At 35.3% G+C, this 23,043-nt stretch overlaps 1 protein-coding gene across 6 annotated transcripts in view; it reads right to left on the bottom strand.

Moving 5' to 3' along the window:
• The window catches only part of LOC129745337 (integumentary mucin C.1-like), a 142,034-nt gene that overhangs the window by 57,592 nt on the left and 61,399 nt on the right, over positions 1-23,043 (bottom strand). For all 6 annotated transcript variants that reach the window (XM_055738346.1, XM_055738349.1, XM_055738347.1 and 3 more), the window contains exons 2-3: positions 21,356-21,839; positions 9,756-9,868 (exon numbers count right to left, since the gene is read on the bottom strand). In XM_055738346.1, coding sequence (XP_055594321.1) covers positions 9,756-9,868; positions 21,356-21,450 — 208 coding nt within the window. In that variant the 5' untranslated portion in view covers positions 21,451-21,839. The remainder of the gene's footprint in view (positions 1-9,755; positions 9,869-21,355; positions 21,840-23,043) is intronic.

Below are 23,043 nucleotides of genomic sequence, written 5' to 3'. Positions count from 1 at the left end.
TCCCATGCCAAATTTGGTTCCATTTGCTTTATTAGTTTTTGAGTTATGTATAAAAATATGAAAGAGGCTCCCTCCCCATTTCTACTGGAAAGAGGGAGGGGTTTCGAATAATCATTGAAATATTTTTCGTATCAAAATACCTTTACATGCCAAATTTGGTTCCAATATCTTGATTAGTTTTCGAGTTATATGAAAAATTGTAAGGTAGCCCCCCTACTCTCTTCCTATCAACCCACTGTGAGGAGGGAGGGGTACCTAATATTCATAGAAATTTTCCCCGTCCCTAAATACCACCCCATGCCAAATTAGATACCATTTGCTTGATTGGATCTCGAGTTATGCAAAAAATAGTCTATTGATTGGGAGGCCCCTCCCCCCCTTCCTGTTAGGGGGAGGGGTCTGAAACCATAATAGAAACCTTCCCCGGCCTCCAATACCCCCACCTGCCAAGTTTCACGCAAATCGGTTCAGTAGTTTTTGAGTCTATAGGGAACAGACAGACAGACAGACAGACAGACAGACAGACAGACAGACAGACAGAAATTCATTTTTATATATATAGATAACACCTAAATTTTGCCCGGTTTTTCCCGGTTTTTGGATTTGAAAAATTGAAATCCATGCCCGGATTTTGCCAGTTTTTTTTAAAAAAATGCCCGGAATTGCTAGGCCCGGATGGGAGTGTAAAAAATTCTGGCAACCTTAAGTTCAACAAAAAAACCAGTAAATTATGTTTTCGGTTGAATTAAAGAAAATAATATCTAGTTTTCTCTTAAACCAAAATTTTATTCTAAATTTGTGATTTCTTCTGGTATGTGTTCCAAACTAACTCTGATTGAATATAAAATATTAGTTTTGATTCTGGAATAAAAATTATGGAACTGCAATCGTCTGTAATCTAAATGCTCAATAAAATTCTTACATTGATATTTTAATCTTGATTATAAAACTTAACTTCGATCTGATTCTGAATTCTTATTTTTGATTCCAAATCTGAGTACTGCCTTCTAAACCTGAGTTTAAAATCTGAATTCCGAATTTGGAAACGACTTTTAGAATCTAAGTTCCAGATAACAATTCTTGCTAATTATGAGGTAAAAATCGAAATTTGGATTAGATTTCTCAACCAGAAATCTCTCATCTGTATTCTGAATAGTTGGTTTTCAATGTGAATTCTTTCTTCAGTTATTCATTCGAAATTCAACTTGTGAATTCGAAGAAAAATTGCGAATGATGAAACTGTTTCAAATTTTTCCAATCTGGATCCCCATGAAACTTTTTATAGATTGAATTCTGCGTATCAAAAGTCGAAATTAAAATCCTTAAAATGTATTGTAATTTTAGATATTTTCTTTTCATATTGATTTTTGTTTAATTTTGCAAATAAAATGCAAACATCCGGGCAAAATCTGGGCCTTTTTTCTTAGACTTTGAATATCGTGAAATTGAAGGGTTGTAGCTGTTGTATAGAGCATAGAAAATTAATTTGATTAATAAAACTTTAAGAAAAAAAAAACAGTGAGAAAAAAACGGTTCTGAACGGCAACCAGGGAGAAAGGTCGGACCAAATCAAGGGCTAAGGTCCTTATTAGGACCATATTGAAGCAAATGATCCTTTTCAGGACCAAACTGTAGATAATATAGATAATGAAGGAGAAATTAAGGAAAAAAATAAATCAAAAAAAATATAAATGTCTTAAAAAATCCCTCAAATCTTCAATGAAATCTACGAATGATTATTTTGGGGGGAAATATGGGGAAATAAAAATGCAGTTCACTAATTGATGTGCATGGCTTAAGAAGTAGGGACGTTGACGGTTACTCAAATGCGTGAAACAATAAAAGTAGTAGCGCTGCCGTGCAAACAACGAACACCCGAAAACAGCTTACACATCGATCGAACCAGCTCTCGCAATAGAAAACTTCATCTGAGCCGGCCGTACATTTCCTTTTGTCCGATCGGGGTACGAAAAACACGTGCTTCGATCCATCCATGTATCATTGTATAGATCAATGCAAAGTCAGCCTATCGACTTTGCTTCTTCTAGACAGTAATACGATGTGGGACAAATGGTCTTGTGCGGCAAGAAGTTTTCTCAAATCACGCTCTTGGCTCATTTTCAACACCTTTCATGCTTCCTAATCTAATCTATCCGTCTATAATTTTCATTACTTTCATTTGAAATTCTTCCTATCAGAATGTATAATTCACCGAAATGCCATTAATCATTAAATTAAAAAGAATGATTATTTTGCGTGCCAATCAGTTCAGAATCCATCTAGTATGTTCGAACCCATTTCGAACGAAGAGTTGATTGAGCATTAAAGTGGGGAGACGAAGACAAGGCGTGTAAAGCTTCAGGTGTGTTTTTATACCAATGCACGGAATCGTCCATCTTGTGACAGGCAATCGTAATCGTAGGCATGGTAGGCGAACAGTTCGCTGTGAAAAAGCCAATGAGAAACTTTTGGTACCCTTGCCTACTTTTCCTCAATATGCAACCACCCGTAGCAGGAGGCACTCTGGACGAAGATGTTGTTTCTCTGAGAGGAACTGAAATCGAATACGACTCGTAAAAATGAGTTAGAAAAGTATTGTTGTAAAGGACGGATCGTTTTGCGAGACGAGAATCGCGGTGGTCCAAGTAAAAAAGTGGTGAGTGTCGAAAAGGTTAAAAAAAAAGGCAAAATAAACTGTTGAGAACCACCAGTCACGACACGAACGAGGATATTGATCCTATTTTAGGATCAAATCGAGAGTAGCGGTCGTTATAAGGACCAGATTGGAACAAACTTATCAACCTTAAACTGCTTACAGCAAGCTTTGTGAATAAAGCTTAGTTCTTTTAGAAATGGGACACTTTCTTTTGCTAATAGCTCGGTTCTAGTAATTGGACATTAAAAATATTCACAGCATTTTATTGCCTGTGAGAAGTACTATCCGACCTATTTTTGTCAAAATTTTGAATTTACGCGTTTTTGGGATATTTACGATGTAAGAGAAAAAAAAAAACATTATTTTGCATAGTTTCTTTCAAAATACGCCATTATCAAATTCATAGCTGACAAAACCGTTGATTATTCAAAAAATTACTGTATGTGAGGTAGATCGATGAAATGCTGGTTGTTTTGTATAAAATGTAATGATTTGAAGAAATTCTGCTCCTGCGGAAAAAATAACAATTTTCTAATCGAAAATTTAATCTCATGATTATTTTACATCGTTATTTCCAGCTTTTGTCAGCAAAAATTCCATTAAAAACGCATAGAATTAGCACGAAAATAATCAAGTTATGTTAGTTTCAAAACAGCTGTATACACTAAATTGCCCTCAGTTTCTTTTAAAAGAGAATTTTAGGACCGAAAATAGCAGAAATTGAAGGTGGAGAATGTAGCCACAGAAAATCTGTATAAAATACAGATAAGACGAAGTATAATTTTGAAAAACTGATCAATATCATGACTGAAAAAAGTGTGCGCTGGCCGATGGAAGGTACAAAGAAAAAAGTTTTTTAAATGATAAATATTTATTTTCAAACTTTTTCATGAATTATCATAAGATTACCTTCATATCCTTGATAGAAAGTATTTAGATCAAACGAATGGTTTTTGAGATACACGCATTCGTATCTCTCCCATTTCTAAAAGATCTAAGCTTTATAAAAGCGGGATGGGAAAATCGGGGAAAATTTATACTCAATAAAATTTCTTATTTTCGAAAAACAATCGAAAAGTTTCAAAAAGTCGATTTTTGGCCAAAAAATTGTCTCGTGGTAACAACAAATCTTTACGTTTCATACATATTTGAGCCATTTGGCATAAAAATTAAAATTTCGATTTTCCCGATTTACTTTTTCCCCCTTTGGTGATTTTTGAGGGTCAAAAAACCAAAACTTTGAACGCTTTGAGGCACCCCTAAATCAGGTCCGATTGAGCTGAAATTTTACACAGGTTAATCTACAAAATGTATATGGTCAGTAGACTGAGTCTATTTGGGGTTATTTTTGAATTTTTCAAAACCTGGGATCTTAAAAACTTCTTTTTGGTTCAAAACTCATCCATGATTCTTTGCAGAATTTTTAAGTAACACATGAGTAAATTTGAACTTTTAGGTTTGTGTTGGAAAATTGATAATTTTTTACTGAAAAATAAACACCATTTTTGTTTCTTCTATGGAACCTAGCTTGTTCATGGTTTTTACGTCAATTTACAAATTTTTTGAAGAAAATTTTCCGCTGAGTAACTTTGTTCAAAACCTTAACTACGTATCTTATTAGAGCAAGTTCACTGGTGTTGGGAAAAAGTGGTGGAAATTTTGACATTTTGAAAATTTTACTATGCAAAAATGTTTTCAAGATCTTTGGGCGTTGTATTTTTTTACAGCACTGTTGCTATTTCAGCCGTATGTGATAGAAATATTGCTATTTTTGCATCACAGCAGGCGAAACTACAACACAACACGTGTTGTTAAAAAACTTGAAGGCCACAGATCTTGAAAATGTTTTTGCTTGGCGAAATTTCCAAAATGTGCAAAAGTGACAAAATTTCTACCACTTTTTCCCAACACCAGTGAACTTGCTCTTAGGCAAAAAAGTTTTAAGCTGTTTAACAGGTTGTCCTTTGGCATTGAAAAACGATAAATTCAACTGACATCACTGCTAGTGCCTCGCGAGGTATTGCATGAAAAGTATTCATGGGATACCGCACAAAACCCATCAGTGATGTCAATTGAATTTATCGTTAATCAATGGCAAATGACATGCCCCCATTCAACCCCTTATAACTTTTTTTTTCTAATAAGATTCGAAGTAATGATCTTCCAAAAAGTTGTTCAGCGCAAAATTTCCTTTAAAGAATTTATAAATTGGCACGAAAACTATGAGCAGGCTTGGTTCCATAGATGGAACGAAAATGATGTTGATGTTTCAGTACAAAATAATCAAACACATATAAACGATACTTAAAAATTCTGCAAAAATAATGGATGAGTTTCGAACTAAAGCGAAGCTTTTTAGACCCCTGAATTTGAGAAAATCAAAAATGACCCCAAATCGACTAAATCCAATGGTCAGTTTATAAAATTCGACCATGATTTTTTTCCATACATGCGTTGCCACCCTAATGTTTAAATATCTGTCATCAGTGTTAAATCTGCACTTTTTTCTACAGTCAATTTTTCAAAAAAAGGATTTTCAAATTAAATATTTGTTCGTCACATCAGCAGAAGTCTTCGGTCCCGTTTAGCTAAGAAGATTATCTTAACTACAAAAGACGACGTCGAAAACGACGACGACGGGTGGAATCTTTTCTGACAACGAGCCAAAACCACAGAAGGGTTAGTTTGCAAAATAAACAACGGAATGTTTTGCCTGTTGTTTTCGTTTCCCTAAGTCTATAACTCTATCCGAAATAACATATTCTCCCTAGGATGAAGGCGTACTTCCTATAGAAGATTATTACACTCCACAGAAATCGAAACCAGAACCCGCTCGTCCGCCCTGTTTTGATTTCTCAATGAAGAGAGCCCATGTTAGTTTAGGAAGCAAACTTTGAAACTTTTCCAAACCAAGCTTGGAAACTTTTTCATTATGGTGTGTCATCCAGAGAGTAGACACATTATGTAGGATTCACATTCAAGAATTTTTACGTAATTTGACATTTCATTTTAGGAGAACCAACTCTCAGAATTATGAAAAGAAAAAAAAATAGAGGAATTGTCAAATTTGTACAAGCTTATTTTTCGGTTGGTTTCAACTTCAATATCATCACTTCACACACATCATAGGGTGATTTGCCAATCGTTGCACAGCTAAGCACTTGATTTTGGTGTTTATGCTGTATTTTAGTGATTTTAACCAAATTCACTCGATTTTTTTTGTCGATGCACTCATACAGGATTGGTCAACAAGACCCAAAAGTTCAAGTGTTTGAAAAAAGTGACATAAAAATTTAAAAAATCATTTAAAACAGCTTGTCTGTGCCCAATAGTTGCACAGGCAAATTTTGTGTCGTGCATAATGTTGTCCGATTTTTTCCAATGGTTGCACATTTTGAAAATCAGTCACCATGAGGTCGAATAGGCTGATATTTGTTACGGAAGCTTATTATGAGATCTTCTAGTTCAAATGCAATCTAATTTTTTGACGGCCCCTTATGAGGGGGGGGGGGGGGGGGTCTTCCATATAAACCGTCCAATGCACTTTCCAATTCCAATTCGGCCTCAAAAAAACACAAAGCCGCCGGTTTGAGTGTCTGGAATAGCATTTATCACACGTGAAGTTTTCTCAGAAACTCAAATCCACCTCTTAATTCACCCGAAGCCATTTGAGTGGAGTGTTATTTAACCTAATTTGCCCAGTGTTGAGTCTTTTTCTTTATATGTCCTACCAACATAAATCTTTATGTCTTCAAAAAACTGAAAGGTATTTAATGCTTGATTTTTAAGTGGCTATTAACAGGTGAAAAAATTAGAGAACGTGATCTGTTTTGCCCCCTTTTACCCCTATGAAGAAGATCCGATTTTACAAAACAAATGTTTTAAGACTCACTTGGAAGTCGATCGATTTTTAAAAAAATGAATCTCAATTTTAAACTTGAAAATGGACACAACCACGCCCAAAGTTTCAAATCGTTTGACTGATTTATGCTCATGCTATACAATTTTGTATAAGAATTTTTTTTTCGAAAAGTTAATTGATTTAAATATCTTTTTCATATAAGTGGATTTATTTGTAATTAATGTAACCTCTGTAGCATTTCATCAATCTTCAGGAAACTATCACATCACATAGAAATGCTTCCCGAGAGTTTTCCGGCTGGAAAACTGTTTTGGATCAAATTAAGTTTCACAAAGCTATGACTGTTTATTTTTCTGGATGATAAGGGCCTCGACGGCAGATTCGAATTCCTGAGAAAATTGCACGTTAGATAAGTAATATTTCGGGTGTTCCAACCTTCGACTTCTAGTTTCTGAGATTAAGGGTCGTAGTTTTCCTTCTGTACAATATTCTGACAATATAAATAACAATATCAAAGGGATCGCTGTTGACATGGAATAAAATTCTTTTAAATTTGTCGTCACGAAATTAAAAAAACAGATTTTTTCAGAACAGCTTTTAGATTTTTTGCATAAAATGTTGAGTAAATGGTCGGGATAAAGGATTTCAGAATAAATCTAATAAAAAAGTAGTCTCTCAAAGCCAATGCAGTTGAGTTGACTTTGACATTTTTCAGACAATGCAAATTGCCCGACTTTCATATAAAGAACTAATATTAATTATAAAAATAAAAGTAAATAAAAAAAATTAAATTTGGAAAACATAAGTTTTTCAACGAGTTTAATCATTTCAAAACTTCATTTTTAAGATTTGACGGTAGAAAAAATAAACTTATTGATATATAAAGTGTCATTGAACCATTGAATTAATTATTAAAATCAACATTGAGTGCAAAAAATGTGAAAATTCTGAGTGTTAAACAATTAATTAAAGCACAGAATTTACTAAAATTAATAGTTAAACGAAAATATCCACTTATTCAGAAAAAAAACATGTCATATCAACAGACAATTCGAGTTGTTTTAGTTGCATGTAGTCAATGAACGTGTTCAATGTTGTATGACAATTTGTATGCAAGAAGAACTTTTCGCATATACAAGAAATTCAAATAAGTTAGAAATTAATTTTGTTTTAAATTATTGATTTTGCCCATTCCTAAGAATAATTGTTTGCCAGCATGAGAAGAAGCAAAGTATTTCATGAACAAAGTTATAACAATTTCGAATTAAAAAATCGTAATCCATAGAAAAGTATAGTAAAATTGCAGGTTTTGCTTTCTGAAGCTTTCAAAAATTTCATGACATGTTTTTGCGAAAGATTTGAATCATCACACTTATTGGCTATGCAAATCAGTATAATGCGGTCCTTATTTTCATCTGGTTAACCAGCTTTCAAATTAGCTGTCAATACACTAAAATTAAAAAATATTTACCTTTTTTTGAATTTTTTGTATGACAACGACTATCATTTCTGAAGTACAAGTTAGGTTTAGTTTTTGTTCACATGCAATGTATTGCAAGAACCAAGAAATATTTTAAAAATACAAAATTATGTTTTTGAACTTTCAGTACATCTCTGATGGTTTTTGAATGAAAATTTGGATTTTTCCGTACAAGCCTCCATACTTATTCAAAACAAGTTATAATTCAGGACTTAATCAATCGCTTTTAAAACTTTTATTGCTATTTTTTGTTGTAAAAACAACCAAACAAAGTTATTGGAGGTATACGAATTTATAAATTTGAAATTTCCAAACAAATTTTGCAGCGGAATTATGTACAACAATGGGGCAGGAGGAGATTGAGCGGACCAATTGTTGCACGATCCAACATATTTTCTGGTTAAGTATGGATCATAATTTTTTTTTCAAAATCATGGTGCTAAAATTGTCCAACAAACGTTTCGTATAGAAAACTGATACGAAAAATGTTTTGTTCTGACGTAAAACCTTATTTGCCGTAGAAGGAATCTTAAGGTTTTTGTTAACAATTGGCACCAAAATCGCGCGAAAAAAACAAGAAAAATTAAAACTGTCGTAAGATGCACACTTACCAGCAGAAAATATCGCAAAAGCCTCATTTCATCAGAAAACAATCCGAATTACATGATTCAGTATTATTTTTGAGGAAAAGTTGAAAAACAGCTAAAATTTTGGCAATTTAGGTCATGCTGTGCAACAATGAGTTAGGGGACAACGATTGGCAAATCACCCTATCAAAAAAAAACACTGAAATCCAAATCTGCGGCGTATATTTTGAATTCGTCATGCCTGAGACTATTTTGGAGCGAAGCATACTTCTAATCACAGAAATGAGAATGGATAAATCGGAGGCGTAGTGGTAGTTGAGAAATTATTAATCCACACTCACGGGGTATGAGTATCGATCAATCAGAACATGTGTTCTTTCAAGGGAGGGAATCCAAAATTCAAAGAAACCGGTACGAATGGATATAAATTGATGTTGTTTTATCTTGAGATGATTAGCTGAATGCGGAACTTTGAGATATCTACTACCAAAGGTGGAAAGTTCAAACTACATGTATCTAGTTTGAAGTAAAAAAAACTCATTCAATGTTTTTTTCCTCCCTATCAACTCCACCCAGTTATTGATTCGGAAACGCTCGGCAATCGATTCATTAAAAATTCATAACCTGCATCAGCCTGCGAAAAACAGCAATTTTATTATGTCTATAACGTGGCGCCAATTCGATTCATTTTTTTTATTATTAACCATTTTGTTTTGCTCCGGCAGGAATAGTTCGAAAATAGGACCTCATAAAACTTGCCTCAACAACAACAACAAACCCAGAGGCAGAGGGAATCCGAAAAAGAAAGCTCAAATTATTAAAACAAACACATTGGATAGGAATCAGCTCCATTGTATGATGATACCTAACATTTCCGCTTGAATGTGTTTCCTTCGCGAAAATCATGAATAAACATATCACAAACTCGTAACGAATCCACCGTTATGACGCAACCGAAACGAGCTGTTATAAGACTTTTACAGCTCCTCAAATTTGCTACTGATTAGCAACATTTTTTTCAACGCAGATTGTGTTTTTTTGTGTGTTATTTTTGTTATGCCATCTTTGGCCATCGGAATTTCGTACCTTTAGCTTTGGGAGCCGTAACGAAATCTTTCCTCTAGAGCCTAGACCTGACTTTAGTCATTTATGAACTAGGTAGGTACTCACGTTTCAGATCTTTGCCTTCTGGTGGGCACGGTTTTCGACTCAGGAGACAATCGACGTAGTTGTTGACCAGACGGGTGCTGCCTAGAATGGTGTCGATGTCCAGGTTGTCATATCTGCATTGAGAGAAAAAAAAAAGATATAATCACAAATGGCCGTTAATTAGGGTAGACTTTGAACTTTGAATAGTTGAAAAAATATTTGGATTACAATTTGGGTGGATATCAAATGACTATAATGAACCTTTCGACCCACAATCACAATTCAGAGATAAGGTCGTTGAAACCTTTACTTTTGTCTCCTTTAGATTATTTTTTTTTAGTATCTAAGGTTTTTGTCAAATATCCGTTCGAGTATGCTTCAATGTTGTGAATGAACGATCTACAATTTTCTCAATCTTGAAAGTATCAAATCTGGGACAGTTAATTCAGCTAAAAGCTGTTGAGTGTGGTGGAATAAATTTACTTCGAGTAATCCCAATCCCCGCCTTGATTGCTTCTAAATGGAGCGCTGGTTTTCCGCAAAACTGCCTATTCCCATTTGCTTTGGGTTCTGGGAGGACTATTTTTTTTTTTTGCGCGATTTCGTATGTTATGTCATAAGTACCTTTTACCTCTAAGCTAGTACGTGACCTGATTAGATAATTCCGAGGAAAAAGTACTAGCTTGGGGGAAGGATTCACCCCGGAACGGAAAACTGTGACCATCAGGTGAAACTTTCTGTAATATTGTTATTCCCCTTGTATATATGTATAAATAGGAGTATCGAATCAAGAGTTAGATATAGGTTATCTCATTGGGAAGAAGAATTGTTGGGAATTGGTTTCTAAATATCCTAGAGCAACTGTTCTTGGTTTTAATCTGGATATTTGGAATTTTGAATGCGATAACTATAAGAGTCGGTCAATTAAACTGATATGCACTGCAATTTGAAATAAATCCGAGACCTGCCACGGATTATTTCCAATGTGAAAGGTTTTTACGGTCCCGAAATTGCCTGAAAATTTTTCTGAAAACATAATAAAAATGTGTGAGTGATATACTGAACTTGAAATACTGGGTATTCCTTAATTAATTATTCAAATTTTCCTTTTTCAAAGGAGAACAACATTTTCCATAAGCTTTTTCATCTATTTGGATCATTCATCCCTAGAAGCCTTTTTGAAAGTTTCGTCAGATTTTTTCATCACTTATAGTTTGTCATATTAAGGAGTTAGGATAAAATGGTGTCTGGGATTGATAGTACATTCACAATGAACAAAACTAATGCTCTCATCATAGACAAACAGACAGGACAGGACACTTAGAAGAAAAATCGGTTGATTTTTCGCAAATCGATTGCATTGCCATCTAGCGGCGACATTGCCTACCATTCTATTAAAATTCAAGAATTCATCATGGTCATCTATGACAATTTGGTGTTTCTCACTAGAACGTAAACAATCAATTTATCATTTGTAAGAGCAAGTTCACTGCCCAAGTAACACAGATTAAGCCAACTAGCATTAGGTAGTTTTATTATGGTTTAATGATGGCATTTTTTTGTGCAGCTCGTTATATGACGGTTTAATTATGGTCATGCAAAGTGCTTATATTTTTGTTTCGACCATATGTTTTCAGATAGTTTTGAAATCGCTAATAAAACTTTTTTTTTTTTTATTTTTAAAGAGTTATTAATGCTCTGTTTAAACTATAAAAAAACACAAACTTAGAAGTTTTCTCCAAGCTTTCTTTTGCATTTTTTATAATAGCACTCAGTGCATGATTATTAAACTGCCATAAAACTTAGTGACAGTTCTCGATCAAGATGTTAAAACAAGACACGCTCAGGTTAGATGTTTAATGTTTAATGTTTATTGTTAGGAGTACGTGAGCCTGTCAGTTATAAACTATAGTTCAGGTTAAGGATATGTAGGTTAGATAGCACATATTTGAGTTGGAACTCCCATTTTTACACATTTTTGATAAGTTGTGTGTGTTGGTTTTGAGTTTAAATAAAAAAAAATGTATGGAAATCTTTGAAAACTTGAAATCAGTGGAAGTGGTATGAATATCTTTACAATATGAGCATTGAGAGAAAGGGCCCAAATAGTAGGAAGAAAATTTGTTGATTGACGCCATCATTAATCCAAGATGGCGGCTTCCACTTTTATTTTCAAAGCTGTAAATTACTGAAAATATCATCAACTTGAAAATACTGTACTGGGTCCGGCAATTGACATGCTACATTGGAACTAACAAATACAGTCCCCCCACAATCATGGGTCACACACAATCATTAGTCACCGAGCATTTGAACAGCTGATTGCTGCTGAACTGAATGAAGTTATTTCATATTATAATTTTTAAATTTTTCGATAGTATCATCAAAATGCATTAAAAATATTATGTGTGCGCTTGATAACAGAAAATTGCTGTTTGAATAGTTTTTGTCAAAAGTTAACAATTACCTGTTGAACTATCGCACAAATTTCCAGTGTTATAAGGTTGACATCTTGAACCGTTAAGCCCCTAATGCGGGTATTTCTAAAATTCCAACAACATAAATAGGTCTCATAGAAGCACAAAGGACGAGTTAACATTTTACAAATGAAACAGAGCGAATAAAATGCGAAATTCAAATTATATTTGCAAAATAAAATTGACTCATAATTGTTACAGCATCTACCAAATTTCACACAATCATGGGTCACTTTTTTGCTAGCATAACAAAACATTTCTTGGTTGCTATAGCTCTACACAAATGCCCCTGGAATTTATACTATCAAAGAATGCCCCTGAATGTTTGCCAGAAACATGATGATTTCCATGTTGATTTTCGGGTGTTGCCATGGACTTCTATGTGACTAATTATTGTGAGCAATTTGACTAATAATTGTTACGGTCTTCAATATTGACCCATAATTGTGGTTTTGAAAAACGTTGACTGTTTCGGTAAATTATGTTATTTTTAAACAAGATTTCAATGAAAAACATATTTGAACTTAAAGAGGAAGCATTTAATGACTGAAATTCATGCAATGCTTGATATTTGGTCTACTAACACCCGAATAAACGAACATTTTGTGGTGGAGGGATACGTTAAGTGACTAATGATTGTGGGGGGACTGTAATTTGATTAAAACAAAAACTTTTTCTTTCATATTTAATACGATTTACATCAAAACAGATCATATTTTTAAAATCCATTGGCGCCTCTCGATTTTTTTGTCCTTGAACTTAACCACTCGGTGCAGAAGCTAAAGGCACATATTTTAAAAAGATCGCAGGTGGTTTTTGTGGTATTGTATCCCAGGACTCAACTAGATGGCGCTTGAGAACTTCCAACCCGTCATGTTTTGTGGAGTAGACTTAGGGCTTCTGTATCACTAGACAGCCATAGACAGTCCATAGGTCCGGCGAACTCCCCGGCCACTCCTTACGCGAAATAAACCCTCAAAAAAAAATCCCACACAAAAATTGGGACCTCTTTCCTTGGTAAGCCAATGTGAAGTTCTGCTGAAAAACCACCAACCAAAACCAAAATTGGGACGTGTCCACAGTTCAAGGACATGCCGTAGAACTAGGTAAATTGATAGGTAAATTGATTGAACTAAAGCTCTTCAGGGTGTTCGGTTCATCTTCACCAGGAAAGTATGGGCGATTCCGACCCAGACCTTTAATAAGACAGATTTCTGTCGTCTTGTGGCCTTTAATACGTTTGCATAGGTTCGTGATGTTTCTGGCCACCAAAATCTGTAGTTCTGTTTTTTCACGAACCGCTGTACGGCGACGAATTCATCGGCAGAAAACACGATATTCTCCAAAATTTTTATGCGCGAACCGCGTAAGCTGCGCCTTCGCCCTTTCTGCCTGCTCTTGCTTCTATTCAAACGAGAGGTCTTGAAATCTTAGGATCTTGTGAGGCTGGGCCTAAAAATCATCTTCCGACGGCGATATTGTATTAAAATCTATCGCCAATTTAGTGTTACTACGCCAAGAAATTCTCTCAGGGCGCATCTTGATGATCTTCACCATGGTAGGTGTCGCCACTGTAGCTTGACGATCCCTACCATACTATACTTGGGTACTTCTGATCTCCAGGTATCTTCCAAGCGCAAGCCAAAATTAAAAAAAAATACACACACTCATTGGAAAACTCACGAAATATGTCTTTCTACCGTTTCACAGCCTGGAACTAGGCAATCAAAGCACTACGTTAAAGTTCGAGAACTAGTTTTACATAAAAAAAAATTCCTTTACAAAATTAACAAAAATATCCTCTTACATCTTAGACATAATAGTTTTAAACAAGGTGACAAGGTGTCATCTAACTCGGTTTTGTATACTTCGTAATAATCACTGCTTAAGTTTTGTAGCAGTTCAATTGCCGGACCCTGTACATCGCCTAAATCCCTTATATTATGGGTAGAAGTTGAAAGAGATCAACCGGTAGAAGTCTAATTTCGTTATCTGACGCCATCTTACAATCCAAGCTGTAAATTACTGAAAATATCATGAAACCTTCACAATATGGTTATTATGTGAAAATGATAAAGAGTAGAAGTCGAATTTAGTTGTCCGTCGCCATCTTAAATTCCAAGATGGCGGCTACCACTCAACTTGAAAATACTGTACTGGGTCCGGCACTTGACGTGCTACATTGGAACTAACAAATAATTTGATTAAAACAAAAAATTTTTCTGGAATCCAAGATGGCGACTTCCGCTGAACTTTAAAATGTAGTAAATGACTTAAAATAACATGAAACCCAAACAATATTGGTATTGGATAAAAGGGCTAAACGAGTAGAAGTCGAATTTCGCTATCAGAAGCCATCTTGAAATCCAAGATGGTGGCTTTCGATAAACTTTAAAAATGCTATAAATCATTGAATATCGCATGAAACCTCCAAAATAAGGGTGTTTGTGAATTGGGATAAGCTTTAAGAAGTTGATTTTTGCATTCTGGCGCTATCTTGAAATCCAAGATGGTGACTTCAGCTGAACTTAAAAATACTATAAATGAATGAAAATAGCATGAAACCCCCAAAATATATTGTATTGGGTAAAAAGGCTAAGGAAGGAATATCTCTATTCGCGTTTCTCTGAAATACTGTAAGTGACTGAAAATCCCATAAAACCACCACAATACAGATCCTGTTCGGTTTTGGCAACATCAGATTTTGGAGACATCCAATTTGGAAACACAAAACAGGGTCTGGTTCTTCTAGTTTAGCCACCATTTTTGTAAAGCTTTCGAGCGATTTTAAGTCATTTACAGTTCAGTGGAAGCCGCCATCTTGGATTTCAAGACATCATGGTTGGCTTACGAGAGAAACGTCAAATCGTAGCTTTTTTTGAGGTCATTAAACCATAATAAAACTAATCAGCCATTTTGCTGACCATAACAAGGCTATTAAGCATTGAATTGACTAATGCCATGCTGGTTTGCAAAATCGAAGGGCACAAATTGACGCAATGTTGATGGATTCACAATGCAAGCATTGGAAAACATTTTTCAGGCCTATTTTTCATCAATTCCATCATGATTGACTGTCAGATTCGAGGAGGCGCATTTATTTTAAGATACTATTTCATACACATTTTACCTAAAATTTTGACTGGCAGTAGAAAAGATGCTTATAGGAGCCAGCGGCTTTGGCGTAGTGGTTAGAGTTCAAGCTATCTACGCAAAGGTTCATGAGATCGAATCCCGGTCATGGCATACATAGTACACTTTCTGTGATCTGGTGGTTTTAGCATTTGTGAAATGCTAGCCATCATTACTTCGAAAGATGTACGCCTAGAGTTAAGGAAAGAAGATCTCTTCAAAGAAACATGAAGTTTCACTGAGATCCTATGTGTGTGTGTGTTACGATCAACACCGCTGGGTACGACGGACGGCCCTGTCGAAAAGATGAAATGTCAGCCGAATGGCATAAGAGAGGAAGAAAAGCAGTAAATCGGAAGAAAAAGAGAGAGTAGGAAAATTGATGTCATTCTAAGGCCAGTTGTTAAAGGAAGTAGAGGAAAGTTTAAGAAGAGAAAAATTTACTAGTTGAAGTGTATTGGAAAAACGTGTTTTTGATAGTTGAAATACTGAAAATAGAAAATTAGGATCTAAGCAAGCCTTGGTGGAGTGCGGTCGTGTTTTTTGCTCATGTCAGTTTTCTTTCGGTTAAGGAAAATTGAACCAATTTTTTTTTTCAATGTGAAGATTTGTAGAAATAAAGTGCTATTTAATGTGCGTGGATTGACCTTAGTTTTTCGAAAGGTGGACAGTTGGTTCCACATCTTAGAAAGGACCCCATGAACACAGCTGGATACATCACAAAATTGGTGAGTTCGTTCCATTTTTTTAGTTTATTTGTTTTTGTATTTATTCGTAAATCATAACATTATTTTTCATCAATCCTATTTGCCAAGTAGGATTTCCCGTTAATATAAAAAAACCCTCCCCTCTCCTGTCTGAAAACAGCATCCACTGTATGTAGGGTCGTATGAGTTCTCTGCACCTGAAAAGTTTATTTTGCTGTTTCAGACCATCCCTTCTATGATTACATTGACTTGCCACGGTGTGCATTGTGGTACCACACTAAAACTCAATATCAGCACTTGAAACGAGTATTGAACCCAGATACTTGTTTTGGCATCTCGTGTCGGGATTGATCATTAGTTGTACCTCGTGTATCAGCCAATGCAAGATGTGTGTAGTCACCCTATGCTATGCTATGCTATGCTATGCTATGCTATGCTATGCTATGAAATACTGAAAATAGAAAATTAGATAAAAGTTACAGTTGGTCAAAGTTGAAAATAGTTGAGTTGAAGAGGTATTTTCGTAATGTATTATTAGAATACGTGGCAAATAGTATATTGTCTAATTTGCAGGAATACTCACATTATTCAAAGCTCACATAACACGCGGGTGTGCGAAATAATCGTTTAGAGCTAGTTTACTAAAAAACTATGTAAGTATTTGCTTAATATGCTGGATAAAATTATCGTCACTGACTAAGCATTTGGTAATTTAGTTGAAGTTTAGGCACCCACCACGAAGGTCAGGTAGTCTGCGAGAGATAGCGCGTAGGAGAAACTAAAATTGTAAGCTTCATATCTACAATATATTTTAAAAATGCCAACTAATGTTAACCGAAAATATATTCTAGCTTTGATCTGCAACGTAAACGCTGATTCAAGGAATAGTTTGATTTCTATCCGAACAGTGTGTGTGTTTGTTTTTTTTTTTTAAGATGGTTAAAACATGGGTTTTTTGGCTATTAATTTTACCAGATCATATCTCAATTATGCAATCCCCATTCGTCAACTACTATGGTTGCTGGAAAAAATAAAAATAAACTTCGAGATCTCACAGAATCGAACAACTGCTAACATGTTTAATAATAGCTTTTTAAAAGCTTTGGTGACCAACATTGATGACCAACAATGATTGGCCATGATGACGTTTCATGTGCTTGAAAATATCTGCTACCTTTCCCCTTCCTTTTGCCGTATAAAACGCCTGTCCCGGAAGCTGCTTGTAGTCGACTTTGACGTAGGTTTCGTCGTCCATTACGACGCAGTCAAACTTCGTCAGCATCGTCGTGTACAGCCTCCGGGATCGCGCTTTGACCGTCGTATTTTGTTTATCATCGCGATTTGGAGTCACTACCTTCTTGTAAGTCGATAGTCCGGCTCATTTTTTGGCTCGATGCACGGTTGTAGACGATACACAAAGCTTATTTGCGGCATCTCGGAGAGAGAGGTTAAGGTTTCGCTTGAAACTACCGGCAACTCTCTTTGTCGTCTCAGCGGCTTCCGGTTTTCGATTTCCTCCCCGATCCAGACTTCCTGGCTGTCGACAAATGCTCCCCAAACACTTTAATTACATTTGTGACGGTTCATTTGGCAACTTTTAGCAATTTTGACAGCTTTGCGTGCGAGTAGCTCGGATTTTCGCGATGCGCGAGCAAAATTTTGATACGCTGCCCTCTTCCTTGGACGGCATTTTGACAACTGAAGAGTGAATTCCAAAATCAAAATAGGATCAACATTCTACACACACACACCTTCAAAATGAGGGATGTTGAGGTTTTTTAAAATGCAAAATTGAAAGAAATACATCAAGTTGATATTGACCAAGTTTTGACCGTATCACTCTTTATATTTCGTGATTTTTCAAATTTTTACATACTATTTCATTCGAAAGAAGAATGCAAATTTTCGAAATGGAAAATTAACAAACATAACAACTTAAAAGCGTGTTTTCCTCGAAATAAGCTTTAATGCACTTATACTAAGTTTGCCAGAATTTTTTTCGGACGTTTCGGACCGGACAAATTCAAGCATTTGATTTCAAAATGTTTAACCCAAAATCTGTGCAACATCCGGGCAAATTTGGTAAAAATTACGGAATAATTTAGTTAAAGTCAAAAAGAATACATTTGAATTTTTTTTTCATCAAATCACATCGGAAAATTTCAAATCGTATTTCAGGCTTCCAAAAAAAAGTCATGATTTGTTAAATAATGCCATAAACAACTTCTTATTGGACGTAAAAATGAAAAGTCTTAATAATCCCAACGAATCTAATCTAATCCTAATAATCTAAACGAAATACGGGGAACCGGTCCGGACCGGTTTGTGAAATATACGGGAAATCTGGCAACCTTAACTTATGCCCTTTTGGCTCCAAGAGCATATTGCTTTAAACCTCCAGTAAACACTTAATTCTATGTATAGTTTTCTAGCCAATTACTTAAACTTTTAAATACCAAATCACATATCTTAAATTTTGGTAATCTAAATTCTATGTTCATCATTAATTTGGATCACTGAATACTTATTAATTTCTGACAAGCAGGTAAAATAACGTAAAAAATAGTATTATTTCTTAATATCTGAACTTAAGTCCTGTTCAAAGTTATGCAGCATCCACGGACCTAATAACTGAAAATGTTAGGGATAAGCGAAAAGATTAAGTCTATCGATGGCATAGGGCACAATTGATTTATGAATGGATTATAATAAAGATGAACAAATAAGTACCTAAAATAAAAATTCACTTACCTTAAAAAATCTTTCATATTTTCTTTCCAAGAAAATCTATCACTTAATCACAGATGACGCTATTTTACGCAGGTTTTTTAGAAGGTTTTTTTCTGCTAAGCATATTTTTTGAAACAATACATTTTTATGATTATCTTGCATTGCCATCTAAAATTAACCTTTTTGAAAATAACTCAAAATACTCGTACAAAACAAGATCAACATGTAGAGCGTATACGAAATCTTTGATAATTTAAAAAGAATCTTTTAGACACATTTACCGCCGTTCTAAGCAAGATTGTCCCATGTGGAATAACGTGCAAACGAGAAAAACTCGTTTGAAATATCAGCTTTATTTCCAATTTTTCTCTCAAACAAAAAATTTACCGACAGTTTTTTCGTAGTGAACAGTTCAAGTTTATCATTTTATAATGTTTTCTGTCAAAAAAATTACATTTCCTACAAAAAAAAACAGCAAATTAGAGGCAAAAATGCTCCGTGTGACACTTTTGCGTAGAATCAAAACGCATGCCGATGCTAGTTCTACGAAAAACTGTCACACGGCTACAATTTTTTTATTATTTTAAAAGCTTGCGTAGTTATTTTTTTTCCCAAAAACTCATGCTAAACCGTAATTTGAGAAATACGTTCTTCTTTGTTTATAAAAATGTATAGTTGAGTATGGATCCTGTAAGTAGTGCCTACCGAAAAGTGTTTAGTGAAAATTTCTCTGAATAAAACACTCAATGCTTCTCGCTCCTCCTCTGCCCACTATTTTAGTGTTCTTTTCAGTGAATAACTTGATATTCAACAGTTTGAACTCATCTTAAGACCATTTAAAAAAAAATTGCATTTTTCATAGAATTTTCTCTAGTGTGACATTCTTGCGCAGAACTATCAACATAGAGACAACCACCTTGATGAAAATTTCTTGTAAGTTCAGAACAAAGTATACTTGTTTGTGTTTTTATTCGAAAGTGAACACTAAAAGAGACCTTTTCCAGCAAAAAAGTGAAAATGACCCAAAAGTCACATGGGACATTCTTGCTTAGAACGTTTATAAGAAGAAAAAAATATTGAAATACTGGATCAAAATTGAAATTATAGATATTTAAGTCTTAAACCTGATGTTTAGTTATGTGACGTAACTTCATGGTTTTGCATCGAACTTACTCGTTGATATTTCAAATCTACGTTGTTTCGTGATTTGTGAAAATGTGAGTTACGACCTCACCGCCCACCTGATCCCTTCCAACGCCCCCCAAATTTCAAAATTGAGCTCACCGCCCCCTTGGAAGCTCTTAACGCCCCCAAGGGGGCGGTAGGGAGCTTCCTCGGTGTACCTTATTGCAATTTTTCCTCTAAGTCAGACAAATTTTTTGCTTGTTCATACTTTCAGATTGTTTAATGTAGGCAAGGAAATTAAAGCCAAATCTACCAGCTGTTGAATTATTTTAGCGATAAGCAGTTGAGACAACCTCTACAGCCAAATGGCCCAAATCAACTTTACATAAAAGCTAGTTTGTGCGTAGTTATCGATGTTGATTAAGCAAAACAATGACTGCAACCAAAAATCTGTGGTATGGAAGAGCCAACCATGCGAATTTTGATGATAATCTGTATATTTTTTTTTTCCCTAATCCGTAATAGCAACAAATCGGCTGGTAAGGATGGCATCGCAGCTGAATTTATTAAAATGGGCCCGGACAAGTTGTCGGATTGCCTACAATATATGCCCCAATAATATGCCCCAATAATATGCCCCTTAAGACCGCTGTAAAAATGACTTTTTGCTCAAATAATGTTTATTCGATGTCGTTTGGGTCACCAAGCATAAAAGTGTGAATCTTAATATACTTTGGTCGATCCCTCCCTGAGTAAGCGCAACGCGATTCAATTTTGTATGGAAATTTGTATGGAAGAAGACATTTTTTCGAACTAAATCATCCAGAAAATTGAAATAAGCTTGGAATGAAGTTTGTCTTCAATTATTAGTTTTTCCTATTCTTAAGCTTCATTTTTGGCAGCATGGGAAGTATTTAAGTCTTTCATGAAAAACGTTATAATTATTTCAATTAAATTATTAATTCAAATAATTAATCTGAATTAAATGAAAATTATTTTAAAATTGGAGGTTTTGCTGGCTAGAGCATTCACAAATGTCCAGAAATATTTTGTCAAGTTAAAAAAAAAACCAACAAATTCATTGGCTATGCAAAGCATTTTTTGCGTTTTTTTTATTTTCATTTATTTTATTTGGCTTCATTTCGTCATCATTTTTATTGCCATCATGCCAAGTTGAGAAATTCATGTATTTTTTACCTAGAGTATCGGTAAAAAATACATGAATTTCTCAACTTAGATTACATTTACTAATCGCAACGATATAGAAAGCTGATCCTTGCTAAATTAACTTTACGGAATCATTTTGAGCCAAACAAGTTCAAATCCTTATGACAACTTAACTTTAAATACGAATTGAAAATATTGAAAGCAAAGTAAAATCACACATCAGAGGAACTAACTTCAACCATTCTTCATAAATACAACGACAACTTTGTCCCGCCTCACTTACCTTGAACTGTACAAATTGCGCGCCGTCTCTTGGGATTTGACGAAATTGGCAAACGCCAACAGGGCACTGGCAACCAAAATCCACAGCTTCCGCATTTTTCACTTCAGTTTCGATCAGCTGATGCTAATGATGATGGCGCTTATAAAAGCTCTGTATTTGGTAGATTTTTTTTTTCGTCTGGCGATTGACTTTCGACCGGCTTACAACAATCGATTGCTGGCAATTATCACTGTTTTTTTAACTGAATTTTGGCCAGGAAAAGAATCCTCTGAACGACCTTCTCAAGTGCCCTGCTTCGAGATCACTACACTGCACTCTTCCACAATTCTTCAGCCAATGTTTTTTTTCCCGGAGACCGGCAAGCTGGATCAGAAAAATCGACGATCAGGTACCCCACACAGCACTTCCACTTAACTTCACCCCAAGGGCGGGCAACTTAAAGTGCATCCAATTACGATTGCAATTTTCACATTCAATTCATTCACTGTGGAAAAACAACACATTATTGCATTAAGATATGTATTTTTATGATAAAATTTATTCATACACTTTTCCCCACTTCCCCTTTGCAAACACTTTAGAGTGGGTAGGCAATTTCCACGAGGTGTGAACGTTCTCAATTCTCGCCTGGATCCGATAGCGAATGGGAGGCATTATCTCACGCAGCCCACCCAAATGGCGTTTATTTACGTGCCGATCCCGATCGGAAAACAGGAGGGATTTCCCAATTCGGTAATTAACGGCCCAGTCTATGCAAAGTGAGACCCCATCTTCCTTTCCCGCGAATGCTGCCGATTGATTGCTGAATGAAGCGCGTTCCAAATTCCAGTTTTCACCGCCTTCCTCGCATCGCCAATGGGGCTCGAAATCAACAATGATTGTTTAAGAGAAGAATCACACGTGCGAGCAGCCTGAAGATTTGTTTGTTTTGTATTTTTTATTTTGAATCGACTAATAGAATGACTGAGATAAATATAGAATGTCTGGTCGGGAATTTACCGTCCATTCAGGTGATTAATTACACGCTAACGCTTTTGTCGATTGATCTGATAAGGATCCACATGGGTCGATTTGTGTGAAGCAGAACACTGGTTCTCAGTTCGATATATTTAGTTTTACCCGCTCCATATCGGATGTTGTATCTACAATGCGATGTACGACTTGATACAGATGGCGATTGTACCTAGTTGAAACATGAGAATTATTGTGGTTTGCCGGCTTGCAATCGCATAACTATATGGAAATAGCACGAGCAGAGTTGTAAAGTAGATTTAACGCTTAAAAATACGCCACTGCGCATAAAAACGACTAAGTATATTTGTGGGTGGGTGCTTGCCTGTTTGCTTGCACCTCCTAGCCTTTGCGATATTTAGCTATGCGTGTAGGGAGTCTAGAACCTAACAAGTCTTCAAACACGTATTAAAAATGCAAAAAGTTTGCCCCACTTTTGGTTTCAAACAGAAGCTGCATTTGGTCGAAAAGAGTGAGACTTTATAAGTCTGTAAAATTCAGTCAAATTGTTGCAATTGAATGTTTCGCGCCATCAGACTTCAATTTCAAAATAAAGGCGCTTAACTGTTTATTTTTTATAGAAATTTACAAGAGGTGGTCAAACTATTTCCATCAAATGGTTTTCTTCTTCTTCTTCTAACACCAACATGGCCAAAACTTGTATGCATCCTGGAAAA

Source organism: Uranotaenia lowii, chromosome 2, assembly GCF_029784155.1.
Source record: "Uranotaenia lowii strain MFRU-FL chromosome 2, ASM2978415v1, whole genome shotgun sequence".
Classification (NCBI taxonomy): domain Eukaryota; kingdom Metazoa; phylum Arthropoda; class Insecta; order Diptera; family Culicidae; genus Uranotaenia; species Uranotaenia lowii.
The sequence above is the reverse complement of the archived record's forward strand: the minus strand, read 5'-3'. Positions and strand labels throughout refer to the sequence as shown.